The sequence below is a fragment of the Moschus berezovskii genome, chromosome 1, assembly GCF_049115385.1.
Source record: "Moschus berezovskii isolate FMDL1 chromosome 1, NW_MosBer_1.0, whole genome shotgun sequence".
NCBI lineage: Eukaryota > Metazoa > Chordata > Mammalia > Artiodactyla > Moschidae > Moschus > Moschus berezovskii.
This window is the reverse complement of record NC_142460.1, coordinates 73,718,304-73,735,025: the sequence shown is the minus strand read 5'-3', so window position 1 is coordinate 73,735,025 and position 16,722 is coordinate 73,718,304. Positions and strand designations below refer to the sequence as shown.

The following is a 16,722-nucleotide window of genomic DNA, read 5'->3' as shown; positions in this document are numbered from 1 at the left end:
GCTCACGTGTCAAAGTTTTTATTTCACACATTAATTAACAAGCAAACCAACAAGATGGTACAACCATCTTGGTTTTGAAAGAGAATTGGAAGGGACTTTGTAGTCAGTCCAGTGGCTAAGACTCTGCACTTCCAGTGCAGGGGGCCCAGGTTTGATCTCTTTTCAGGGAACTAGATCCCATATGCCACAACTGAGAATCTGCATACCACAATTAAAGATCCTGCATGCTGTGGCTAAGGACCCAATGCAGCCAAATAAATGTTAATTAAAAAAAAAGAGAAGTGGAAGAATAGACACATGTACATATAGGCAGTCAGGAATGGTGAAATGAATCTGTGGATAGATGCAAAGTTGGTCAGTGTCCTCAGGGCAATAAAATCTTCTTTTTTTTTTTTTTGGCCATGCTGTGTGGCATTTAGGATCTTAGTTCTCCAACCAGGGATCACACCCATGCCCCCTGCAGTGGAAGCACTGTCCTAACCACTGGACTGCCAGGGAAGTCCCTAAAATGTAATAATAAAAAAAAAATTCCTCTCTTCCAACAGGTCCAAATCAACTGCAGAACAAACTTTGTTTGTATCTCTATGGATATGAATCGTTTGCATTGCCATCAGTTTTCTACATCTTACAAAACTGTAAAAACAGCCTAGTCTTGGCAAGGGGCCCAGGCTGCTATAGAGTTATTCCGAAATGATCTGTCCAATAAGGCCCAGCACCCCGTTGAAAGGACTTCTGGTAATCTTTTAGTCCATTTCAAAATCGTTGACCATAGTTTCTGACACTTTCCTTCCTTTCTAATTCCAGCATCATAACCACTTTATTCTGTCCTTGTATACTCTATAGTCTCCACCCAGTGCTTATTTCTCAGGGGAAGTAATTCATAACTCCAGCATTGTGAAGAATGCAGTTGGAAGTCCAGGTTTTGCCTGTAGCTTCCTGATATTTAGGTGGCTAGAAATGGAGAGAACTGGGGGAACGTGAGCTGTGGATGACCACAGGGTTGATTTAGACTGCAATTCCCAGAAATGTAACAGATTAGACCTGCCAGTCAGAGAAGGTCCAGAGCACTACATTAAGATGCTGGAGTGCCTAGTTTTATAGTATGACCTTACATATTTATAGCACAGTACAGAGCACTTACCAATATGTTTTCTCCATTGATGCCAACCACAATTCTGTGAGGGGCTTCCCAGGTGGCGCTAGTAGTAAAGAACCTGCATACCATTGCAGGAGACACAAGAGATGCAGGTTCGATCCCTGAGTCAGGAAGATCCCCTGGAGAAGGGCGTGGCAACCCACTCCAGGATTCTTGCCTGGAGAATCCCGTGGACTTAGGAGCCTGGTAAGCTACAGTCCATAGGGTCACAGAGAGTCGGACGTGACTGAAGTGACTTAGCGTGCACAATCCTGTGAAGCAGCCCAGTGTTCATTTTTTGAACCAAGGCATAGATAGTTAAGCGAATTGCTTAAGGTTGCACCCTGAAAAGTGACAGACAGAGATGGGACTTGTTCTCAGGCTTCTGAACATTGTTCAGTTCATATTCCGCGCTGCAGCCCAGAATTCAATTCAGTGGGCATTTATTGAAGAGTAATTATGTTCTAGAGTAATAACATCCTGTGCCCCTGATAAAGGAAAAATCTTAAAGATGAACAATTAAACCTAAGGTTTTATTTATATCTGTCAATCCTTTTTTTAAAGGAAATACCAACTCACTGCTTACATGAAAGAAGCGATAAATGGCTGAAGAATATGGAGGATAACTACAGGTTGTCCACATTTTTGCACATTCCGCGTGAAAGAGGACCCATTTCTCAACCTCTCTTTTATAAGGCAACAGCCAGTAGTTTATACTATTGAAAAGAGTTGATCGGATACATGCTACTTACTAGTAGTATCTGCTCTTGGTTTCAGCTTGCATCTTAGCTTTGTTTTGGGTGGTTTATGGTTTCTAGAAGAAAGGGACGCCTGTAATATATATTTGGAACTTGTTCCTTAGTTTCAGTGAAATGTGGGAGTGGGAAAATGCCATTCAATTGTGTATAATCCTTTATGATACTTGCATACCGAATGTCTGTTGCTGTCTGTATTTTTCAATGGGAAAATAGCTGTAGAGAATGTTGTTTTTTTTTTTTTAATCCTTAGCATTCTAAGGCTTACCATCCTAGTGGAAAGATGTGATGTGATTCATGTGATTTACTTTTTATATTTAAGTACAGTAGAGCCTGCTACCTTTTTTGGAAATGCAACCTAGGGTTGAAATAAATTTCCTTATCAGTTTAGCAAGTTCTATTTGGAGAAAGTGTATAGAAGTTGAGACTGAATATATTATTTGGTTTTACTTTCAATTTAAAAATTTTCTCATAGTAAAGACAGTATTTTTCTTTAAATATCAGAAGACACAAGCTTCAGAGTTTCCAAAGCCAGATACTACATCTGCATGTTCTAACACAGTTGCTGAGTTTATTCCCAGGATGCATTAGAATGTATATTTTGTGTAAGTGGGAACGAATAAAGAAGAGGTACAGTGTTGTCTATCAGCTGAGCACATTAATATTAAAATAATTTGTTCTTTTCATTTCACCCATCTTCTCTATAGTTGCTTGCTTGCTTAAGTGAACAATAGAAGCACTTCTCTTTATCTTAAGAATTTGTAACATACCTAAGATTTCATAATATTCTGTATGAAATGAAACAATTTTATTTCTCTTTTCCAGGTTCAGCTCAACTAATATTTAATGTAATCAAATCTGTAGAATATACCCTTTGCAATCAAACCGTTGTCATCCCATGTTTTGTTAATAATGTGGAGACGAAGAACATTACTGAATTGTATGTCAGATGGAAATTTAAAGGAGAAAACATTTTCATCTTTGATGGAAGTCAGCAGATGTCCAAGCCCAGCAGTAACTTTTCTAGTGCAAAAATCACACCATCAGAATTACTGCGTGGCATTGCCTCTTTGAAGATGGATAAGAGTGATGCCGTCTTAGGAAACTACACTTGCGAAGTAACAGAATTGAGCAGAGAAGGGGAAACCATCATAGAACTGAAATATCGTGTCGGTAAGACTTCTGTAAAGTTTCCCTGTTATTTCTTCTGCAGCAACATGAACCTGTTAAAGGAGGGTAAAATGGGGCTAGGAACTTCTTTGAGTCAAAAAGCATACTATTAATACTAAACGTTGGAGTGTTTAGCAGCATTAAGATCACGAGTTTTATCTTATTTGCTCTTCTGCTTTTCTCAATAAATCTCCTTGTTGGTTGATAATTTGTGCATTGTGTGGTCCTCAAACTTTAGGTCTGAGGACTGTTACATTTGCATGGAGCAGTCCAGGGGTCATCTCCTCTGCATTTCTGTTTGCTGCCATCAGAAGTACTTTCTTTCATGTGATTGATTTTCAAGCCTTTTTCCCAATTATTTCACCTTTTTTTTTTATTAACCTTACACTTTGATCAAAGGTTGCCAAGTCCCAAACATGCTTCCTCTGGAAAGGACAGATTAGAAGGAGAATAAGAATATTAAAAATCGTGTTATCATAGCTGATTCCTTGAGCTTTCCTGTGCTTAGCCTTGCTTTGGTGTTGTTCCCCACCCCCTGCCCCCAACCTTGTCCAACATGTGGGAGAGCTAGGGATTCAATTTAATATATTTAAATTCAGCTTTGATTATAGTAGCACGGTCCTGCCCTTTCTGAGTTGGTGAGTTGCATAAAGCAGTAAAGTTAGCTGAGTAAAAAGTTTTCATTTCTTTCCTATTCCTTGCAGTGCCAGCTAAGTTCTTCAGCCACACAGAGGTACATTTCAGCTTACTGTTTTGAAATCTCTATTTAGAATTGCTAGCTATATTACTAGGAGAAGGAAATGGCAACCCACTCCAGTGTTCTTGCCTGGAGAATCCCAGGGACAGGGCAGCATGGTGGGCTGCCGTCTATGGGATCGCACAGAGTTGGACACGACTGAGCGACTTCACTTTCACTTTTCACTTTCATGCATTGGAGAAGGAAATGGCAACCCACTCCAGTGTTCTTGCCTGGAGAATCCCAGGGATGGGGGAGCCTGGTGGGCTGCCATCTGTGGGGCGGCACAGAGTCGGACATGACTGAAACGACTTAGCAGCAGCAGCAGCAGCAGCTATATTACTGATCTCAGGATTAGACCATACTTTGAGAATCTGCTCTTTTTGTGGACTCAGATTGGTTCCATTGGATCCACTATTTTCCTCTGTTCTTCTTGCATTTACCATTAGTAAATGTCTGTTACCACACTGGGAATGAGGTGCTTGGGTTGATAGAATACTTTGACATTGCTCAGTATTAGGAAATCAGCAGATCTGGGTTATATCCCCTATTCTGCAGCTTAACTATTCACCTTTATGCTATCGAGAAGTTACTTTGCCAAGTCAAGTTACCTCATCTCTAACGTGGGGATGAAGATAGATTCCTGCCTTTATGTCTTATCCTAACAGTCTGATGAGCACCAAATGAGGGTCCTAGTGTGCAAGCACTGTGTGAACTGAAGTGCTTTCCAGGTGTGAATTGTGTTCTTGGGATGTTTGTTTTATGAAGGATGGTGTCAAGTTGTGAAGCTGGCCTGTGGTTGTGAGAGGGATTCTTGCACCATGACGAGAGGATAAGAGATGGCTTAGAGTAGGCTAGCAGAATCTGGAAGGCTTTTCTGCTCAGAAATCTCTCTTACATTGTAACTTGTATTAATTTGTACTAATTTAGGCTGAAGAGCTTTTTTTTTGTTTTGTTTATTTTAAAGTATACCTTTCAACAGGGGGTCAAATCTGGAATTGCTTAATCTAATATCTAGTTGAAATTTTTTCTGAAGGAATGTACAGTTTCATTGGAATGACAACACAAGACATAGGGATCAATCGTTTATTAGTTGTGTAGGTCACCGAGAGGTAATCTCAAGATATGAGACTTAAAAGGCCAGGAGATGGAATGAAGATGAATGGGAAAGGAATACCAGCATCTGGAGATGAAGAGAAAGTTTATAATTTTGTGTGTCTGTGATTGTTTTACTTTTATTTTCAAAGTACCCTATAAAAATATGAACTACGTTTACTTTGGGACCATTCAAATGAGGAAGTATTGTTTCATTGTAGAGAATGTAGAAAATTCTACCAGAGGTCTCAGGCATTTGGCTTTGCACTCATTTTTTATTTTTTGAAATAACTATAGATTCACAGGAAGTTCACAGAAAGAAAAGAGTCACAAAAATAGAACAGTGCTGGGTGCTGTGTACTCTTTGCCTAGTTACTCCCAATGCTTAAATCTTGTGTAGCTATGAAAAAAACAAAACAAAACTGGGAAGTTGAAAGTGGTACAATGTATGTATATTTCTTTGTCATTTTGTGATACGTATATTTGTGTAACTACCACTGCAATCAGGATGTAGAACTATTTCATTAGCACAAAGCTCTCCCTCATTCTAACCTGGGAAGTACTGATTTGTTCCCCTTGTCTATACTTTTGTCCTTTTAGCACTGTTATATAAATGGAATCATACAGTGTGTAATCTTTTGAGACTGGCTTTTTTCAGTCAGCACAGTACCCTTGAGATCTAACCAAGCTGTTGCCTGGATCAGTAGTTTGTTCTCTTTCTCTGTTGTTTTGGCTGAGTAATAGTCTGTGGTATGGGTATATTACATTGGAGAAGGAAATGGCAACCCACTCCAGTATTTTTACCTGGAGAATCCCAGGGAGGGCGGAGCCTGGTGGACTGCCGTCTATGGGATTGCACAGAGTCGGACACGACTGAAGCGACTTAGCAGCAACATGGGTATATCACAGCTTGTTTAACTGTTCACCTGTTTTAGGACATCTTGAGTGTTTCCAGTTTTTGGTTATTACAAGTGGAGTTGCAGTGAATTAATAATCATGTAGAGGGTTTTTAGGTGGGCATAGTGTTCCTCTCTCTGAATAAGCACAGATTATTTGGTTGTTTGCATGTGTATGCTTAGTTTTTAACGGAACTGTCGAACTGTTTTCCAGAGTGAGTGGTTGGTCCATTTGACATTCCCATCAGCAGCATATGAGTGATCTCATTTCTTCACATCCTTGCTAGCATCTGCTGTTGTCATATCATTGTTTTGCATCCATTTTTTACTGGGGGTGGGGGTGGGAAAGAACCTTCTTCCAATGACAAGTTAATTGGAGCAGGACTGTTACAGTGCAATACAAATGTATTGTGATAATGGAACTTGCCCATCATATGGACACTGGGGCTTTAGGCAATAGAAACCAATTTTTTAGACATAGATGAGGGACTGAAATTGTGTCATAGAGAATTCTGCTTAGTAGAATGTGAATTAAAGGTGGCCATTCTTTGTGCCATTCTTTTAAGTACAGTGTTTTAGAAATACTGTCAAATACATATAAAATCTTATATATATATATATATTTTTTATATACCTCTGGTGCCTATGTATAGCATGGTACCATGGACAGAGCACAGGACTCGAATTTAGAAAGCTTTTAATATAATTTTTATTTTCTAGTGTGAGAAAATTTGGATAAGAAAGTCAACCTGTCAGGCCGTCTGTTTTTACCCACTAAATGCAGACCATTTCATCAAAGTCTTGCTCAAAATATCTTGCTTACTTAACCAGAGATTTATTGAGCACCTGCTATGTGCTGGGCAGTGTCCTGGGCACAGTGGATTCAGTGGTGGCTAAGGCGTAATCCCTGATTTCAGGGAAGTGATAGTACAGTACCCCAGTAAAATAATCTTACATTTATAAGGGCGCATACCAAGTAGTTTATGTTTATTGTGTCTTTAAGAACTCTGGGAGTTAGTTATCAGTCTTACCACTTAACACATGAAGTAAGAGATTTAGAGTACTTGTTCAAAATCAGTGTCATAGCCAGGATTTTACCCTCGTTTTGTCTTTCTTTAAAACCAGTATGTTTACTACCACTGTATATGGTTGCTATGAAAACATCTTGTAAACAACCAAATTACTAAATGTAAATAATAATAGTTATACAATATGTTACTCATATTTGTATTTATAGTATAGTGATACAAAAATTTAGAAGCTTAAATTTTTACTTTTTTCTGAGTAAGCTCTTAGGGTTTTGTTTTAAAAGGTCTGTTCAAGTTTAGAAAAGTTATTATCAACATGAAATATGTTATGTTCCTAATGTTGACATGAAGGCATTTTGAGATCCTTGTGTTGGTTTTCTAGTGCATGTGCAAACAACCACAAATGCAGCAGCTTTAAACTGCACCCATTTATTAGCTCACCACTTTGAAGATCACAGTTGTGGTCATGGTGTAACTGGGTTCTCCATTCAGTCTTATGAGGCTAAAATCAAGATGTTTGCAGGCTGTGTTCTCATCAGAAGCGCAGGGTCTTGTTCCAAGCACACAGGGTTGTGGTAAAATTAATTTCCTTGTGGTTGTAGAACGGAGGTCCCTGTTTCTTTGCTGGATGTCTGATGAGGGCTTCTCTTAGTTCCTAGAGGTTGCTCCATTCTTGTTCCAGAACATCTTGCATATTTAAAGTCAGCTAAGAATAATCTTCTTCTTGTTGATTCCTTTGCACATGTTGATTTTTTTTTTTTTGCTAGAACAGTCCCAGATCCTTTTAAGGTCTTATTCGGTCTGCCTCCTCTCCCTCAAGAATAATCACTCTTTTTCAAATCAGCTGATTGGGGACCTTAATTTACAGTCAGCAAAATCCCTTTTGCCATATGATACAACATAATCACGGGAATGAAATCCATCATGTTCACAGGCCCATCCCTCCCTTAAGGGGAAGGAGTTTAAAAAAAAAAAAAAAAGGCTTGCAGAGGGCAGGATTTGGGAACCACCTTAGAATTCTGGCCTTGATTAAATAACTAGGGAGTATATCTTAGCCAAGTTAATACATCAAAAAAACCCTTCACAATCCTAAAGCATCAGGATTTAGGATTAATAAAAATTTAGGATTTAATAAAAATGTGGCTTGAATTTTATTGTTAGAAATTTTAATGTGATCTTCTTTTGTGGAAATGTGTTCTTTGTGCATTGAGGTGTACTTTGTATATATTTGAAGGAGTTGTTGTCCTAAGTTGTTTCCAACTCTTTTGCAACCCCATGGACTGTAGCCTTCCAGGTTCCTCTGTCCATGGGACTTCCCAGGCAAGAATACTGGAGTGCCATTTCCTTCTCCAGAGTTTCTTTCAGATCGAGGGATGGAACTCACTCACATCTCCTGCATTGACAGGTGGATTCTTTACCACTGAGCAACTGGGAAAGTGGTCATATACTTCAGTTCAGTTCAGTTCAGTTGCTCAGGTGTCTGACTCTTTGCTATCCCATGAACCACAACATGCCAGGCCTCCCTGTCCATCACCAACTCCTGAAATTCACCCAAACTCATGTCCATTGAGTCGATGATGCCATCAAACCATTTCATCCTCTGTCGTCTGCTTCTCCTGCCCTCAATCTTTCCCAGCATCAGGGTCATTTCAAATGAATCAGCTCTTCGCATCAGGTGGCCACAGTATTGGAGTTTCAGCTTCAACATCAGTCCTTCCAATGAACACCCAGGACTGATCTCCTTTAGGATGGACTGGTTGGATCTCCTTGCAGTCCAGGGGACTCTCAACAGTCTTCAACACCACAGTTCAAAAGCATCAATTCTTCGGTGCTCAGCTTTCTTTATAGTCCAACTCTCACATCCATACATGACTACTGGAAAAACCATAGCCTTGACTAGATGGACCTTTGTTGACAAAGTAATGTCTCTACTTTTTAATATGCTGTCTCAGTTGGTCATAACTTTCCTTCCCAGGAGTAAGCATCTTTTAATTTCATGGCTGCAGTCACCGTCTGCAGTGATTTTGGAGCCCAAAAAAATAAAGTCTGACACTGTTTCCCCTGTTTCCCCATTTATTTCCCATGAAGTGATGGGACCAGATGCCATGATCTTAGTTTTCTGAATGTTGAGCTTTAAGCCAACTTTTTCACTCTCCTCTTTCATCAAGAGTCTCTTTAGTTCTTCACTTTCTGCCATAAGAGTGGTGTCATCTGCATATCTGAGGTTATTGATGTTTCTCCCTGCAATCTTGATTCCAGCCTGTGCTTCTTCCAGTCCAGCATTCATGATGTACTCTGCATATAAGTTAAATAAGCAGGGTGACAATATACAGCCTTGATATACTCCTTTCCCAATTTGGAACCAGTCTGTTGTTCCATGTCCAGTTCTGACTGGTGATTCCTGACCTGCATACAGGTCAGGTGGTCTGGTATTCCCATCTCTTTCAGAATTTTCCACAGTTTGTTGTGATCCACACAGTCAAAGGCTTTGGCATAGTCAATAAAGCAGAAATAGATCTTTTTCTGGAACTCTCTTGCTTTTTTGATGATCCAGCAGATGTTGGCAATTTGATCTCTGGTTCTTCTGCCTTTTCTAAAACCTGCTTGAACATCTGGAAGTTCACAGTTCACATGTTGCTGAAGCCTGGCTTGGATAATTTTGAGCGTTACTTTACTAGTGTGTGAGATGAGTGCAACTCTGAGGTAGTTTGAGCATTCTTTGGCATTGCCTTTCTTTGGGATTGGAATGAAAACTGACATTTTCCAGTCCTGTGGCCACTGCTGAGTTTTCCAAATGTGCTGGCATATTGAGTGCAGCACTTTCACAGCATCATCTTTTAGGTCATATACATAATTTTATATAAAACGTTGGTTTTTCCCTAGAATCTCATTTTATATTTGAATATCCAATTCAGTCATCATCATACTTTTCCCATCTTACCAGTTAGAGGTACCATGTTTATGTCAATGAGAGAAGATCAATTACAGTAGTGATTTTAAACTGAGTAAGTTGTGGACCCCCCCACCTCCCATAGCCACACACACACAATTGTTGGAGTAAAAGCTGAGAGGCGAGTGTATGTGAAGTGAAGTGAAACGAAAGTCACTCAGTCGTGTCCAACTCTTTGTGACCCCATGGACTGTACAGTCCATGGAATTTTCCAAGCCAGAATAGTAGAATGGGTATACTTTTCCTTCTCCAGGGGATCTTCCCAACCCAGGGATCAAACCCAGTTCTCCTGCACTGCAGGTGGATTCTTTCCCAGCTGAGCCACAAGGGAAGCCCAAGAATACTGGAGTGGGTAGCCTATCTCTTTTCCAGTGATCTTCCCAACCCAGGAATGGAACTGGGGTCTCCTGCATTGCAGGCCGATTCCTTACCAACTGAGCTATGAGGGCAGCCCTGGAGAGTATGTGATGTTTGGATAAACCCCAGGTAGTTTTGATAAGTTTCAGTTAGGAATCACTTAGTCAATAATGTTAATATTCATAATCCTACCCCCCCATCTTTGAAATAGCTCTTATACTTATTATTTCTGCGTAGAGGTGTAGAGTCAGCTGTTAGTCATCTAGTCTGTCTCCCCATCTAATTCATGATTTCCTTCTATCACACCCTAAGTAGTTGGTCATTCAGACTTTTTACATAAGTGTTTGACATGAGGAGGTTGTTACTTCCCAAAGGATTTTAGTCTGTTATTAGGCAGTTCTAATCCTTCCTGAAGTCAAACTAGAGCTTGCAACCCTACAATTTCTCACTCACTAGGAGGGCTGTGGTATTTCTCATCCAAGTTTCTTCTTCTCTAAGGTAAAAATCCCCAGTCCTTTCAATCATTGCTCATAGTTTCAGCATCCGCGTTCCAGTCACTTTCCTTTGTTAACAGTTCCCTATTATGTCTTTAAATTTGATGAGTAAACTGAACACAGGACTGGACTGCATTTGTCAAACACATCCTACCTTTGTGCTACTACATGATTGCTGCATTGACTTTCTGATAGGTCCTGCTTCTCTATAATCCATTCTCCTCATGGCTACCAAGGAAGATTTTAAGTAAATCATTTTTCTCCCCTGTCTGAGGCTTTCCAATAACTTTTCATTGCTTGTAGAATAAAATCCAAACTTTCTTAACAAGCTAATAAGACCCAGCATGATGTTCATCCCAGCAAACTCTTTCCATCTCATTGTGTGTCATCAAATTTTAGTCACACTGGCCATCATTTAGTTGCTCAAACTTGCTGTTCTTTTGGTGTATCTTCTCCCCTGTCTGGAAATGGCAGGCTATTTCCAGTCCAAGGTTTGGGGCCAATTCCTCTCCCCAGAAGCCTTTCCTTACTACCCACAAGAGTCTTGTCCCTCACCCCTTCTCCCCGCTCAAGTCCGTGGCTCCACCTAGCTTGTTCACTGCTGAATCTCAGATACCTAGAAGAAATCCTATCCGTGCATGCATGCTCAGCTGCTCAGTTGTGTCCAACTCTTTGTGACACTATGGACTGTAGCCTGCCAGACTCCTCTCTCCATGGGATTTTCCTGGCAAGAATATTGGAGTGGGTTGCCATTCCCTTCTCCAAGAGATCTTCCCAATCAAGGAACTGAACCACATCTCCTTTGTCTCCTGCCTTGCAGGCAGATTCTTTGCCACTGAGCCACTGGGGAAACCCACCCTACCCATGGTGGGCTTTTAACAAATATTTGTGCAGTAAATGAAAAATGAGTGGTTAGACCAGGTCAAACATACTTCTTATTTTCACTGGTAGATTTCTGTTAATAAATGCCAAGAATGTTGAATATCGTTCTGTTGTGTAGGCAGGGAGGCCCATGAAATAATGTTTCCTTATCAGCCCATCTTGAACATGAGATCAAATACTAGCTGTATCTTGAAAGCAGCGACCACGGAATTTACTGTCAGACCAGAAGTAGGGTGTGAGAGAAACCATGGAGTCAAGGATGATTCCAATGCTTTTAGCTTGAGTAACTGGAGAAATGGTGTCACCACTGCTGAAATGGGGAAACTGAGAGGGCAGGTTTGGTGAAGGAGTAGGGGGAACTTGTGTCAGAAGTCAGTTGCTTAATTATCTAGGCCTCAGTTTCTCATATGATAAGGAGGGGTTAATTAATCCTCCTGTAATAACTGTTAGGATTTGGGGAATTAATGATATACACAACTCAAAACAAAATAATAAAGTAAGTAGAGAAAAATAAGTCAATTAAGATTAATCATTAAATCATAGAGCTTTTACCAAATCCTTTGGGCATTTAGATGTGAAAACCTAGGGATAATTCATAAAGGTTTCTGTTGGTAGGATTTTAGACTGAATTGAAATGGATTTTCCTTGGTAAAGGAAGATGCTCAGTAATTGTTGGAAATTAAGGTATTAATTCAGAAGACATCTGTCTCTTGGTAGAGATCTGCAACCATGAGAGCATCCACCCCTCACCCAAAAAAGCTGTCTTTCATTCACTCACTATTTTTGACTGTTTATGTGTAGGGCAAAATGTTAGATTATGGAAAGTTAATATCTGTGAGAGTTTATAGCATTATTATATTCTGTGGATTATTGTTAACATCTACCAGAGCTTAACATTATAAGCTAACGTGGCAAATGCATAGCTAGCTTTACTGTATGAAAGCCCAATAGTTTCCTTATATGCTGATAAAGAGGCAGAACAGTGGAAGATTTGAAAGAGTTAATTTTAGAAGAACATGAGTGCTTGCTTTGGATAAAATTAGCATGTCCCTCTATACAGACAAACTCTGAAATGCTTTTAGTGCATTTTCTTTGCTTAATTATTGTTAGAGAATAAATTTCACAGGTAAAATTATGGTCTTAAGAGTTAATAAGATGCAACTAAACTTAATTTTTAAAAAGTTCTCAACAAACCTTTGAAGACTTAACATCACAATTTCCTTTATATAGAATGTGTCATTTTATATTATCATCCTCTAAGTAACTTGTAACACACTTAAATGTTGTTGTTGTTCAGTCACCAAGTCATATCTGACTCTTTGTGACCCCATGGACTTCAGCATGCCAGGCTTCCCTGCCTTCCATTGTCTCCCAGAGTTTGCTCAAGTTCATGTCCATTGAGTCGGTAATGCTGTCTAACCATCTCATCCTCTGCCGTCCTCTTCTTTTGTCTTAATCTTTCCCAGCATCGGGGTCTTTTTTTAATGAGTTGGCTCTTTGCACACTTAATAGAAGCTTCCTTAATAGCTCAGTTGGTAAAGAATCTGCCTACAATGCAGGAGACCCATGTTGGATTCCTGGGTCAGGAAGATCCGCTGGAGAAGGGATAGGCTAACCCACTCCGGTATTCTTGGGCTTCCCTTGTGGCTCAGCTGGTAAAGAATCCGCCTGCCATGCAGGATACCTGGGTTAGATCTGTGGGTTGGGAAAATCCCCTGGAGGAGGGAAAGGCTACCCACTCCAGTATTCTGGCCTGGAGAATTCCATAAACCGTAAAGTCCATGGGGTCGCAAAGAGTCAGACACGACTGAGTGACTTTCACTTCACTTCACTTAATATGTAAAGCCCCTCATGTTACTTTACACGTAACCAATCATTTGAGGCCTAATTATTCATAAATGCATCTTCTAATCTACAGTAAGTTTGAGAAAAGCTAGGGTTCCCATCTGTCTTGGTTTTAGTCAGAGCAAGGTGAAGGTACCCAGTAGTACAACTTCCTCATTTTGATACCCTGAGTCAGTCTTTATAGAAAGGCGTCACTGTTGGCTTAAGAGAAATTCTTGGCATTTACACGTAACAGGAATTCATTGTAGGAGTGCATAATTATAATTGTGGTTAATGTTTACTGAGCACTTGGTAAGTGCCAGGGTTTTTTATGTATTAACTTTCTTAACAGTCACAACAGTCCAGTGTAACAATGTAACAGGGTAACAGTCCGGCAGTAACAGTCTAATAGTCCAACAGTGTAACAGTCACAACAGTCCAGTGTAACAGTCACAACAGTCCAGTGTAACAGTGAGGACACTGAAGAACAAGAGGGGTTAAGACTTTGTGCAAGGTCACAGAGATTGTAAATTAGGGTTGTGTTTCAAAGCCAGACACTGTAGCTGTAGAACCTTGTTCTTAATTCCTGTGCCATACTGCCTCCTTCTAGAAGTCATAGATTAGGGAAAATGGGGTGAAAAGCACTTACATAAATAATTTTTTTGTTTCATAAGTAAAATTTGTTGTGTAAGTAAATTATATCTGTAGTTTGTTACTTATTTTAAAGCTGAAGTTTTAATTCAATTATTTTTATTTTCCATCTCCACAATAATAGATATTGTTGCCTAGTCACAGTTAGGAGTTAAAGTGATTATAGTAAGTGTTAATTGTGATTTTTGTTTTCTTTCTTCCCAGTTTCATGGTTTTCTCCAAATGAAAATATCCTCATTGTTATTTTCCCAGTTTTGGCTATACTTCTGTTCTGGGGACAGTTTGGTATTGTGAGTAAGTATTTATTTCTATTTTTCATTTATGTTTTAGTGGTTAAATTGTTATTTCTGGGAGGCAACGTTGGCAAAATGTTTAATTTAGCCAAATTTTATTAGCAAGTATGATATTGTTATAAGTAAGAATGTACAATCAATATTAATATTTTCCTTGAAGTCTGTATTGTCCTTCATAGTTTACTTCGGTTCATTTTTAATTCCACAGAAATTTTTCATTTTTTAACTTCTTAAGAATTAACATTGTGAATCCTGATAATAACAGTACCTTTGACTCAGCTGGTTTTAATGTTTACAGAACATTTATACATATATTATTTTATTTGGTAAAGATATGGTTACAGTCTACGTTGGTAATAAGATAGGATGTTGTAGAAGAAGGAATCAAGATGGCAGTGTATGAACACCCTGAGCTTGCAACCTCCCCTGGCACATCAAAGTTATAATACAACTGTTTTCAGAGCAGCTGTCTCTGAGAATGACCCAAAGACTGATAGAGAATATATTCTGCAACTGTAAAGGGGAAACCACCGCCAGATGAGTAGGAGGGGCAGAGATGTGGTCTGGTCAGAACCCACACTCGGGGTCTTTAAGTGGGAGGAAAATCACAGCAGTGGAGATCCTCCCTGAGAGGTCAAGCCCCACATCTGGCTCCCCATCCTGGAGGTCCGAAACCAAGTATGTGTGTGTGTGTGTGTTTGTGTGTGTGTGTATACACACGTGCATACACACACACACACATGCGTTCAGTCATGTCCAACTCTTTGTGATCCCATGAACTGTAGCCCACCAGGCTTCTCTGTCCATAAATTTTCCAGGCAAGAATTGTGCAGTTCAAATGCCCAAAGTATCTGACCTTGAATACTGGTGGGACTTAGGTTTGAGAGAACCAGAAGACTGGTATACCAAGACTTTGCTCTTAAAGGGTGTGTCCAAAAGCATACTTGCTTCAAGTCCCAGCACAGAGGCAGCACTTGACAGCTGTCTGGGTCAGACCGAGTGACTTTCATGGAGAGCCTTGCTAGGAGACAGTAGGCAGCTGGGATTCCCCCCAGAACTGAGATGCTGGTGGCAGCCATTTTTGTGATCTCGTACTACCACTCTTGATGCCTGAGCTGGTGGGCACCATGTTGGAATTGTCTCTCTTACATATTAGCACCTGGGGCTGGCACAGCCCACCAGCAGTCGTGAGACTTGTAATTGTTGTAGACTGACAGGTTGCACAGCCAGCAGTGTTGGGAAGCCTATCCTGCCTACCAGTGTGCCTGCAGGAGTCAGCCTCACCACAATGAAGAGTGCACACAGGAGATACTTCTGGTGCATCTGTCTCTGGTGGCCATAGAGAACCTTGATGCTGGGCCCCATAAGACTTCTCTCACATAAGGCCACTTATCTAAGGTTAGGAGATGTAATGGACCTACCTAATATAATAGAAATAAACAGAGAATTAGCCAATATGAGGAGACAGAGGAATATGTTTCAAATGAAAAAAACAAGAGAAACTCTCAGAAAAAGAGCTAAATGAAATAGATAAGCAGTTTGCCTGATAAAATGTTCAAGGTAATAATCATAAAGATGCTTACTAGTCTGGAGAAGAATGGATGAAAACAGTGAAAACTTCAATAAGGAGTTAGAGAATAGAAGAAAAGAATCCATCAGAACTGAAGAATACAATAACTGAAGTGAAAAGTACAGTCAGTTCAGTCTTTCAATCATGTCCGTCTCTTTGTGATCCCATGGACTACAGCACACCAGGCTTCCCTGTCCATCACCATCTCCTGGAGCTTGGTCAAACTCATGCCCGTCGAGTCAGTGATGCCATCATCTATCTCATCGTCAGTCATCCTCTAAGTGGCAAAGGATTGTCACTTAAAAAGTGAAGGTTAAATGACAAAAAATAATTTTTGTAAAATGATTGTAAAATCAAATGTAACTATATACAGTGAGTGTTATTTGTGTATACAGAATAGAAGGATATAAATATGACATCAAAAACATAAGATATGAAAGTAGGGAGTAGGGAGGAGTAAAAACATAGTTTCAGAATGTATTTGAACTTCAGTGACTATCAGCTTAAAATAATCTGCTGATAGATCCATATATGTAAACTTCATAATAACCACAAACCAAAAAGCCTATAATATATACACAAAAAGTAAAGGAGAAGGAGCCTAAACACAAAGCTAAAAACCATTAAACCATGAGGGCAGAAACTAAAAGAAGAAAGAAACAGAAAAGAACTACAAAAACAACCGGAAAATAATTAACAAAATGGCAATAAAAGTGCATACGTATCAGTAATCACTTTAAATATAAATGGATTAAATGCTCCAACCAAGAGACACAGGATGGCTGATTGGACACAAAAACAAGACCCATCTATGTGCTGCCTACAAAAGACTCACTTCAAACCCAAAGATGTAATGGTCTGGAAATGAAAGGCTGGGAAAATATGT

At 39.7% G+C, this 16,722-nt stretch overlaps 1 protein-coding gene across 4 annotated transcripts in view; it reads left to right on the top strand.

Moving 5' to 3' along the window:
* The window catches only part of CD47 (CD47 molecule), a 63,000-nt gene that overhangs the window by 9,709 nt on the left and 36,569 nt on the right, over positions 1-16,722 (top strand). For 3 of the 4 annotated variants that reach the window (XM_055419311.2, XM_055419230.2, XM_088836772.1), the window contains exons 2-3: positions 2,716-3,063; positions 14,178-14,267. In XM_055419311.2, coding sequence (XP_055275286.1) covers positions 2,716-3,063; positions 14,178-14,267 — 438 coding nt within the window. Of the gene's footprint in view, positions 1-573; positions 736-2,715; positions 3,064-14,177; positions 14,268-16,722 lie in introns of those variants that run through there. The other variant, XM_088836774.1, reaches the window with a different exon arrangement.